Source organism: Felis catus, chromosome A2, assembly GCF_018350175.1.
Source record: "Felis catus isolate Fca126 chromosome A2, F.catus_Fca126_mat1.0, whole genome shotgun sequence".
Classification (NCBI taxonomy): Eukaryota; Metazoa; Chordata; class Mammalia; order Carnivora; family Felidae; genus Felis; species Felis catus.
Genome location: NC_058369.1, coordinates 162,425,245 through 162,435,754, shown reverse-complemented (window position 1 = coordinate 162,435,754; position 10,510 = coordinate 162,425,245). Strand labels below are relative to the sequence as shown.

Here is a 10,510-nt window from a genome sequence, read left to right as displayed (position 1 = left end):
AAAACCCTACACAGAAGCCACTCGGCCATCAACCTTTTACAGAATCCCATTCGTCTCTTCATTTTCTTGATTGCCTACTGAAGGCTTAACAAAGGCTTGTGTAATTCCAGTATGCTAGTTCCCAGATCTGCCACCGGTTATGAATGAGAAGACCACTTCTCTCTGGACATGGTTCCTCCTCTAAAGAGTGCAAGACTTCCTCCAGATTGACATTTCACGACCAAGAGTATTTCAAGGACCAAAAGAATGAAGCCCATCTGGGATCCTATTTGCATTAAGAAAAAAGAGACAGACGGAGCACCTGGGTGGCTCAGTTGGTTAAGCCTCCGACTTCGGCTCAGGTCTGGATCTTGAGGTTTGTGAGTTCAAGCCCTACACCAGGCTCTCTGCTATCAGCACAAAGCCTGCTTCTGATCCTCTGTCCCCCAGTCTGCCCCTCCCCCACTTGCATGCACCCATAAGCTCTTTCTCTCTCTTTCTCTCAAAAATAATTAAACATTTTTTAAAAAAAGGAAAAAAAAGAGAAAAGACAGAATGGGGAGCAGGGGGGAATGGAAGACTTCCACATTTAAAAAATATATGTCTGTATTATTAAATTTTGACAAGATAATTGAGTACTTTTGTAACTGTAGAAGAAAAAGGAGGAAAATAAAACTGGACACCTCGGAACAGAAGCATAGCTCCTGTCTGCAGAACTATAGCCCCTCCAGCCTGAGCATTTCCTCCTTCAAGACTGCTGTCAGCAGTGCGCCATGCTGAGCAAGGATTTGGGAACCACCTGGTCCCCCAAGGGACCCAGAAAGGATCCACGGGCCCAGCTCTGTCACAGCTTTACCAGCCCTCTCAAGGCAACTTCTGTGGCTCTCCCTTTTTCAGGGCACTTGGGTGGCTCAGTCGGTTAAGTGTCTGACTTTGGCTCAGGTCATGATCTTGCGGTTGGTGAGTTCGAGCCCCAAGTCAGGCTGTGTGCTGATAGCTCGGAGCCTGGAGCCTACTTCAGATTCTGTATCTCCCTCTCTCTGCCCCTTCTCCACTTGTGCGCCCTCTCTCTCTCTCTCAAACACAAATAAACATTTAAAAATGTTTAATAAATAAAGATGATGGTTTTTCAAAGTCAGGAGCCCTGGTCAGATCCCCTCTCCCACATGCTTTTCCCCAACCCGCAAGTAAAAACCCTAGATGCCTGAGGACCTGTCTCCTGCTCCCTGCCCATCATCTCCAGACATTGACCTACTTTCCTGCCCTCCCCCCCACCAAAAAAGCATGGTTCCCCTTCCCTTGAAGCCCTGGGGTCCCATAAAGAGAGATATTGGAAGTGAGGCATTCTTGAGACAATGCTTCCAGTCTCTGAAAGATAATTTGCCATTTACCACACAGGTTTTTCAGTGGCTCCCTACCCTCATAAACCCGTATGAAACTTGGAAGCTATCTACTTCCATCCTACACGCTTGGGATGGGGGAGTCCCCATCGTCTCTGCTGTCATCTGCATACACATACACGTCCTCCCCGGACTTGGGCCTCTTGGAGGTAAGGACAAGATCTTGTCCTGGTAAACCCCTAGTTTCCATTGCGACATCAAGACCATGGTGGGCATCTAATGATGATCTGCCCCCAAAGCAGCAGCATACTGCATTCACCCGATAAATAGGTGGCAGGGGTCAAGAGCACAGGTTCCAGGAGCCACACAGGCCTGGGTTGAAATCTGAAATCTGGATTCTCAGTCATGTGCCCCTGAGCAAATGTTTTCACCTGTGAAAGAAGAGCACCTACCACACCAGGATTACGTGAGGCGGTTTAGGTAAACTTCTTTGCGAGGTGCCACTCACATAACCATATTGCGGTTATTATGCGCTGCATGCTAGGTGCTGGATCTGTGCAGAAATTACTAAACCTGGCGGGAAAAGGGCCTCCCGATATGTGTCAAAAATAGGCACCCAAATTTGCAGGAGACAACCGGTGCAGGGAAGCATCTGTAGTTCCAGATGTGGGGGGCTGCAGCGGGCCAGCCTCGAAGGCACTGCAGGACATTCACATCAGACCTTTTCCTCCTGATAACTGGCACCAGACAAGTCTGACTCAACCCCACAGAAAGCTAGTCCCCCGGAGAACCAGTCCCCCCTGCGGGGTGCGCCTGGCCTCCCCCCGCTAGGAAGAACTGGAAGCAGGGTGCAAAGGAGCCCGAGTGGGGCACTTGTCCTGTGGCCAACCCCCGCCCCCAAATTCCCCTCCTCAGAGCAGAGTATGCTGCTGCTCCTTCAAACTACACAGCTCCCCAGGAGAAAGGAACACTCGGCCACCAGCTCTAAAACCAAATCTTTATTCTCTAGTTTGAAAAGGAGGGTAAGCGGTTGTTCCGTTTCATTCCAGAGAACAGGAGCCCCGGTAGGTAGAAATTACAGGAAAGCGGATTCCATTCATTCTAAGGAAGAATTTCTAACAATTAGAATTATCCTACCTACAATAGGACCAGGGCCTCAGGAGGTGGGGACTACCCGTCACCTAAGTGTTCAAGCCGAGACTGGGCATCCATGCCCTAGAAAGGCTGGAAAGGAACCTCGCCCCTATCTTCCTGCCGGCTGACCCTCCATTATCAGTGGGGCAGTCCTTTCCACCATGTTGAGTTCCGGAAGGAGTGGAGGGTTGGGGTGTTCAGACAAAAGCCTGGACACAGGGCTGCTGACAGTCAGGGGACGCTCAGAGCGCCGGGAGGGTGAGGTGTTGACGGTGGGGAGGGACAGGGTGGAGCTGAGTGCTAACAGCAGATGGGTCTCTCTCAGTCCAGGTGCCTATGCAGGGGCAGGAGGAAGGGGACAGGGTGGGACAGGTTACAGCAGCACGGCCTCACCTCTCAGTGCTGGAAAAGGCCCAGGTGCTGCCTAACAAGGCCAGCAGGTTCTCCCAGGTGTATCCAGCTGGTCCACTTTTCCTCCCAAGTGCTCATTTACTAAGGACTGTACCACACCTACTTCCAAAAAAAAAAAAAAAAAACCAGCGGAAGGAATTCATAATAAAGGACAAGGACATTAAGGCGTTAACACCAGAGGGGAAGGGTCTTCTTCCTGCCCCCTGGTGGCCCTCCAGCCAGAGGGCTCTAAGGGGTAAGTGGAGCTGCTATTGCTACTTTTCCAGGGCACAGGATAGTCAGGACAGAACCTTAGCAAACGCCAGCTGGAGGCCAGGGTCCCTGTGCCCGGACAGTGGCCTCCCCGGCCGCAGGGGGGCCAGACCTCCCTCTCTAATAGGGCCCCCAGCTCACTGGCTGCCTCTCCCACCCCTCGCCTACACCAGCATCAACCTAGGGGCCCCCCGACGGCCCAGGCCCACGGCAACGTTCCCCTGTGAAGGGCTCCCGGGGCCCCCTCGCCCTCAGCCTCCGCAGCCCCTGCCCTCTCAGACATCATGCTTCTTCTGATGGGCCAGGAGCTTCTCCTCGTCGTCAAAGGTCTGGCCGCAGATGGCGCAGCAGAAGGCGCCGTCCCGGATGTGGCTCTTGCGGTGGGTGATGAGATTGGACTTCTGGCTGAAGCTCCGGTCGCAGTCGGGGCAGGCGTAGGGGCGCTCGCCCGTGTGGATGCGCCGATGGGACACCAGGTTGGACTTCTGGCTGAAGGCTTTGCCGCAGTCCGGGCAGACGTAGGGCTTCTCGCCGGTGTGGATGCGCCGGTGGGCCGCCAAGTAGGGCTTGTGGCGGAAAGCCTTGCCGCAGTCCGGGCAGACGAAGGGCCGCTCGGGGGCATGGTCGCGCCGGTGGGCGGCCAGGTGGCTGCCCTGGGAGAAGCGGCGCCCGCACTCCTCGCAGGCGAAGGGCCGCTCGCCCGAGTGCACCCGGGAGTGCGCCACCAGGTGCGTCTTCTTGCCGAAGTTCTTCCCGCACTCCGCGCAGGTGAAGGGCCGCTCCCCGGTGTGCTGCCGCTGGTGGGCCCGCAGGAAGCGCTCCAGCCGGAAGCTGCGGCCACAGTCTTCGCAGCCGAAGAGCGAGGGGGGCGCGGCCGCCGGGGCCCGCGGGGGCGCTCCCGGGGCCTCGGGCGCAGGCTCAAGGGCGGGTTTTAGCGGGGCCTCGGCGGGGGGCTCCGACGAGGCCTCCTGCGGGCCGGCCGGAAGCTGGGGGCTCCCCGCGCCGGGGACGCCCGGCGCGGACCCTTCGGACCGCTTGTGGATCTTGCTGTGAGACAGCAGGTTGGGTTTGTGGCGGAAGCGGCGCCCGCACTCCGTGCACGGGTAGGGCTTCTCGCCAGTGTGGATGCGCCGGTGTGAGGTCAGGTAGGGCTTATTGGTGAAGCGCTTCCCGCATTCGGGGCACTGGTGGGGCCGCTCGCCCGTGTGCACGCGGCGGTGGGCGATCAAGTTGGGCTTGTGCCGAAAGCGCTTGCCGCAGCAGGCACACTGGAAGGGGCGGTCGACCGCGTCTCCACCGGGCCGGGGGGCGGTCACGGCCGGGCGGCCCCTAGGCCGGGGCCCCAGAGCCTTGGCTGCTGCCTCCTCCAGGGCCTCGGCTACGTGAACCCGCTTGTGAGCAACTAGCTGGTCCCACTGGGCAAAGCTGCGGCCACAGTTGCCACATATGAAGGGCCGGGCCTCCGGGGCTGGGGGGTGGCACCTCCGCGCGTGAGCTCGAAGCTGCTTTTGTCGCCAGAAGCGTCTCTCACATTCAGGACAGGCGATGGGCCGCTTTGCGGCCGAGTGGGCTCGCAGATGCAGAACCAGGGCCACCCAACCTCGGAAGCTCTGCCTGCAGAGGTGGCAGGCGAAGCCCAGATCTGGGGTGGCGGCGGCATGGACCTGGCAGTGCAGCGCCAAGAAGGGGGCGTGCCGGAAGCGCCGGCCGCATTCAGGACAGGGCAGGGGCAGGCGGGCCTGGCAGTGTCGGGCATGAAGCCACAGGGCCACCCAGCCGGGGAAGTGCCTTCGACAGTGGGCACAGCGATGGGCCCTGCCCGGGGCTTGGCTGCCCGACTGGGCCACGGAAGTGCCTTGTAACCTCAGCCCGCGGGGCTCCTTCTCCAGGGTCGGGGGCAACTTCTGGGAGGGCCCAGAGAGCCTGGGCTGGGCTGGGCCCATGGCCAGGGGGCCCCTGCAGCGACGTTCCAGCATGGGTTCTTCCTCTGCTGAGGGTGGAAAAGCAGTGTCACTCTGGGGATCAACTCATCCTGCCCCCGTTCCTCCCTGGCCGACCCCAGGCCCGAGAGGAGCTCAAATCTCTGAACTGCTAGAGCCCTTGAATCAGGACTACCCTTCTATTGCTTTCTGTGTTCTGCGTCAGTTCAGTCAGGGGCTTCTAGATACCATTCCAAGTGTATTTGTCCTAAGTGTTCATGAGTCTGGAAACTACCAGAAGGGAGGAACTCTGACACTTCTTGGAATCCCCCTCGTGGCAGTCACCCCGGGTCTGGCATGGAGTAAACACTCCAGCGTTGGCTGCACAAACATTCCTGCCTTAGGACTCACCAGAAAACGCCGTCCCCTCTCCCTCTAGTGCTTTCCACTTTTCAAGTGCTTCCCTGCTGCCCTCGGCTTGTTTCTACTATTTCCTCTTGCTACCTTTGAGTAGCAACCTTGTGAGGCTGGATGAACAGACATTATTAAGCTCCCTGCTTGACAGATGAAGCAACTCTGAGGCATAAGAGGAAGGAGAGAACTTGCCCGAGAGGACACAGTAAACCAAAAGCAGAACCAAGACTAGGGGACAGGCCTTCTAAACTCCCAGTTAGCGTTCTTTCCTCCAAAACACCGGGGTATGTACAGCTCCCACAGAAACTCCTACGGCCCTTATCCTATTTACCCTCTCCCGGGCTCTAAGCGCGCCACAGGGGTGGCATTTCTGACCTCCCTAACCTCAGTGTCTCAGGGCGGAAGCCTGGAGAGCAAGAGAGAACAGAGCTTCTGGGGAACAGGAGGGCAGCGCTTGGATGGTACTCCCAGGACTGCAGAACGCCAGGCCACTGTCTGTCCAGGCGGTGCCCACACTCTGCCTGCCTGCCCCCCTCCACCCACACGCAATTAGGACATCGCGAGAAGGAAAGCGCCCATGAATCCAAGAAACACCCACAGCCTGTTAGCCTCGGGCCCGGATCCCTGCCTCCCCCGGGGTGGTAGCGATTACCGGGGCAAGAGAAGGGGAGGAAAGACAAGACTGCAATCTGGGTCCCCTGCCAGGTCATGCCCCAACCCCACCGGGGGCTGCCCCATATTCAGCTATTCCACGGTGCCAGGGAGCCCAGATTCCTCAAGAAGAGCTTCTTATAGCCACTGAGGGGTGGATGGTAGTTAGCCTCTTAATGGACCTTCACTGCGGGCTTGCAACCTCCGGACACATCCTCCCTAAATCCCCTAGAGCAGAACTCCTCTGGAGGAGCTCAGACGTGACTCATTCCCCACGGCCAGACTGAGCACAGGGAAGACGCCGGTACGAGAATGTGATCCTTCCCCCCTACAGGTGACTTCCTTCCTCCAGGAGGAGATCTGAGCACTGGGGCTGTGGAATGGTGTGGGAACCCAACAAAGAAGGCCAGACTCTACCCTGCAGACCGTAGAGCTGGAGATGAGGCTTTTTCCAGCTCCTCCGGGGGATGTTCCTGGGGATACTTCTGCGGCTGTAGCGCCTGCTTCGGCCCACACTCTGGTAGCCCCCAGATGTCAGAGAAAACTGCAGCAGTAAAGACACCCCTACCCCCATGGCAGAGCTCAGACCTCTGAGCGCAGAGAGGCCAGCCTTACCTGCGGGGAGGGGAGAGAAAACACGCGTGAGGCTCTGAGCTCCTCTAGGGCAGTCATCTTTGTGTCCTCGCCAGCCACAACCCCCTCCCCCACCCAGGCTCGACACCCCGCCCGGCAGGGGAACCTTAATGGCTACTGGATTAATAAATGAATGTGTCCCCTTCACCAAGGAAGTACACGCCAGCGTTCGGGGGTCATTTCCTCCACTGGTAAGGTCACAGCACGAATTCTCCATGCTGATGGCCAAAGGCCGGCCGATGGCAGAAACTCGGGAATCCCTGCTGGCTCCCCTTCCCCCACCCTCCTCCCAACAGGAATTCCAGGCCCGTTTCCCAAGGGGCTGCGTAGGGCGAGCTAGTGTGGCCAGGTCTCGGTCACAATCCCCTTGCGCCTTCTGGACGGCAAAGGGTCGTGGAGACCCCACACCCCCCTTTTGTTTTCGCGCGTGTCCCCCGTCCACGTCGCGGACATACGGCTCCGCGCACCCCGAATGGGCCCTTTCGGGTCCCCACGCAGAGCGCACCTCGCGGAGCCTGTGCGCAGGTGCGCGGGCTCGGCCCCCCCCTTCGGTCCAGCACTGTCCGCCCCCCCCCCCCCAACACACACACAGCGCACACACAGTCACGCGCCCGGCAGGTAGGGCCGCCCGCCTCGGGCCCGCGTGGAACCCCGCGCCCTGCCCGGGACGAACCTCTCCGGCGGGGTGCGCGGAGGCGCGTCGCGCGTCCATGAGGCCGGAACGCCGGCGCCGGCGGCCGCGCTCCCCACCCCGCGCGGCGACAGCGGCAGGTTCGAGTTCACAACTGCCAGGCCCGGGCCCAGCCCCCCCGCCGGTTCCCAGCGCCACGTGACTACAGGAGCTGCCGAGGGTCAGTCGCGGGCTGGGGCCGGCGGCCGCGGCCGGAGGGCGGGGCGGGCGGCGGGGCCAGTCCCCTCCGCACCCCTCCTCCCAGCGCCCCCTCGCGGGCTGGGCCGGGTCGGGGGCGGCTGACGGGAGCCCGACTCGGTAGCCATGGCGACCGCAGCCCGGATTTTCCGGGACGGGCCCGGATCAAGTTTCCCGACCCTTTGTCCCTACGGAGGACACGCGTCCCTGCGCGACCGCGTGGCCGGGCCGCGGTCCCTGGGCTAGACCTGGCCTCGTTGGCTTCTTCCGAGAGGGCGCTCGCGGCCTCCCGGCCACCCCTGCCCCGCTGCGGCCGCCGTCGGCCACCGCGACCTCTGGCCTCGCTGCAGGCTCGAAATACCCCTGGCTGGGGGCGGCGCGGCTGACCCGAAAGTCTGGCTTCTGGTTTGTTCACGAGTGGAGAAAGGAAAGGCCCGATCGCGTGAACTTTACAAAGGGAATGCCCTCAATTCCAGAAATTACCACGAGCAGGCGTTCGCTGCTTGCCGGGGTCGGGGGCATGGGGCCTGGCTCAGGGACAGCTCTCGCACCGGGCATTTCGCTTGGAAGCGCGCGGCAGCCGGTTGGCGAGTGCGGAGGCAGGTGCGAGCCTGCGCCCGTGACTCACCGCCGAGCAGGTGGCCGTGGCTTTCCAAACCATACACTTCCTGGGGTTTCCAGGCTATTACAGTGTCATGCACTTTTGTGCTTTTCAACAAAGTCAATGTTAAGTATACAATCATTTTTAAAACACTTAAATCTGTTGCAACAGTAGGAAATAGAATATAAAAATCTCTCCTACTCTTAGATCCGTTACATTTCGTGTTTTGGTGTGTCTCCTCCGATGTTTTTTCTATGCTTACCTATGCATGTTTGATGTGATTAGGATAATGCGATGCAAAAATGTATTCTGCCCATTTCTCCCATTTTATTGGATATGCTTTTATGACATGATCCTTAATGGCAGAACAAATGTACAGATACATTTTCTTGTTTTTCTATATCATTGATCATTATAGATTCATCCTTTATCGTACATGCCTGATTTTAAAATTCTAGGAGTGGGCAACTGATGGGTCAAAGGCACAGTATATTTTTTAAATGTTTTCTAAATTACCTTCCAGAAAATTTTATTAGCTTTCCCTTGAGAAATGCCCATTTTTCCATCTTATTGACAACACGGGCTATTTTTTTTTTTTCAAATTTAAAGTCATTGTCGGGGTGCCTGGGTGGCTCAGTCAGTTAAATGTCTGACTTTGGCTCGGGTCATGATCTCACTGTTGGTGAGTTCAAGCCCCATGTTGGGCTCTGTGCTGACAGCTCAGAGCCTGGAGCCTCCTTGGGATTCTGTGTCTCCCTGTCTCTCTCTGCCCCTCCCCTGATCATGCTGTGTCTGTGTCTCTCTCCCAAAAATAAATAATAAAACATTAAAAAAATAAGTAAATAAAGTCATTGTTTCTCATTGTTTTGAATTTCGTATGTCACTTCCTGGATTACTAGTGAGCTGACTTGTTTTTTCACATAGTTATGTGTTGCCTTGCCTTTTTGTATTTCTTTTTTTTTTTTTTTTTTTTTTTTTTTTTGCGAATTTGCTTATGTCCCTTTGCTCACTTTTCTATTTGTATGTATGTTTTTTTTTTAAGTAGGCTCCACGCCCAGCACAGAGTCCAGTGTGGGGCCCAAACTCATGACCTTGAGATCAAGACCCCAGCCAACAACAGTTGGTCCCTTAACCGACTGAGCCCCCCAGGCGCCCCTCTATTCGTCCATTTTTAAAAGCTGGGAAATTGGTTTTATTTCACACTGGGGGCTCATTTCTTATAAAGTAAAAGACTTCCATGGTTTCTGCCTTGGGTGTCATATATAGAGCAGCCACTGCACCCCAAATTAAATTTTATGTGTATATATTTATCACAGAAAATAAGTTTTAATATCTAATAATGTAAGTACTCCCCCTACGCACAGATTTCTTTTTTCCCCCCCAGAAAAAACTTTCTTGGCTACAGACAGTCGTTTATTCTTCCAAATAAACTTTAGAATTTTCCCATATTTAAAATTTTTTGTCAATATTTTAAAATCCATTTGAAGAGATTTGAGATTCGGGTCCCTGCATTTGTTTAGGTCTTATTTTACTTCTCACAGTCGAGGTTTCTATTTGTAGATTAAATGTAGGGGCGCCTGGGTGGCTCAGTCAGTTAAGTGTCCAACTTCAGCTCAGGGTATGATCTCACAGTTTGTGAGTTCAAGCCCTGTGTCGGGCTCTGTGCTGACAGCTCAGAGCCTGGAGCCTGCTTCGGATTCTGCGTCTCCCTCTCTCTTTATCCCTCCCCTGCTCACACTCTGTCTCTCTCAAAAATAAACAAATGTGTAGACCAAATGCTGGGCCAGCCCAGAGTAATTGTGAGATATCCATCAGTTCATGGCTAAATGTGATACATCCAAACACTGCAATCCCACAAGCACCCTCAATGGGAAATTCCTTCACAGACCCTCCAAAGTATCTTCCTCTGTTGGTAATCAGAGTCTCTTAGTCGAAAGGCTCTTCACTGAAGTCCATTAACTACTCCCTCACTCCCTGGGCCCCGATGGAAGGAGTGTCTTCCCGCCCAGTCAGGAGTTAAGCACCTGCTGTAACTTCCTCTTCTGGCAGAGCCAAAGGAAATGATGGGTCCCTTGCTCTGCAGAGACGAAATGAACACAGGAGTTGCGAGGGATTCCCTGACTTTCTACCAGCCAGGAATTCTAGGCCTTGGTATTTGAGACTTCACCCCTCAGTATGCCTTAGAGGAGGATGTAGCGGGGGAGGAGGATGTAGCGGGGGAGGAGGATGTAGGGGGGAGGTACAGCAGCCAGCTAAGTGGCCTGCCCCGGTGGAGTAGCTCTGACGTGCTCACCAGAGAATGATGGGG

The 10,510-nt window shown here is 56.1% G+C and overlaps 1 protein-coding gene across 12 annotated transcripts; it reads right to left on the bottom strand.

The window, feature by feature from the left end:
• Positions 1-2,302: 2,302 nt before the first annotated feature.
• REPIN1 (replication initiator 1) lies at positions 2,303-7,570 on the bottom strand. 12 transcript variants are annotated; one of them, XM_023250718.2, is made up of 3 exons: positions 7,407-7,570; positions 6,518-6,644; positions 2,303-5,103 (listed from the first exon to the last, which is right to left on the bottom strand). In XM_023250718.2, exons 1-3 carry the CDS (start codon positions 7,443-7,445, stop codon positions 3,392-3,394), a joined length of 1,878 nt encoding a protein of 625 aa, XP_023106486.1. In that variant the 5' UTR covers positions 7,446-7,570; the 3' UTR covers positions 2,303-3,391. The 12 variants fall into 12 exon arrangements, with proteins under 12 accessions (XP_023106486.1, XP_023106487.1, XP_044908912.1 ...); XM_023250719.2 differs by having other exon boundaries at positions 2,303-5,106; positions 6,527-6,644; XM_045052977.1 differs by having other exon boundaries at positions 6,527-6,644.
• Positions 7,571-10,510: the final 2,940 nt, after the last annotated feature.

What these genes read in the sequence shown, in the direction of transcription:
- REPIN1 (XM_003983205.6), bottom strand. Translation starts at nt 7,445, where the DNA reads ATGGACGCGCGACGCGCCTCCGCGCACCCCGCCGGAGAG. An exon ending in CCGCGCACCCCGCCGGAGAG is followed by an intron (nt 6,645 to 7,406) that starts GTTCGTCCCGGG and finishes TTACTGCTGCAG; the next exon opens with TTTTCTCTGACATCTGGGGG. An exon ending in CCAGCTCTACGGTCTGCAGG is followed by an intron (nt 5,107 to 6,517) that starts GTAGAGTCTGGC and finishes TTCCACCCTCAG; the next exon opens with CAGAGGAAGAACCCATGCTG.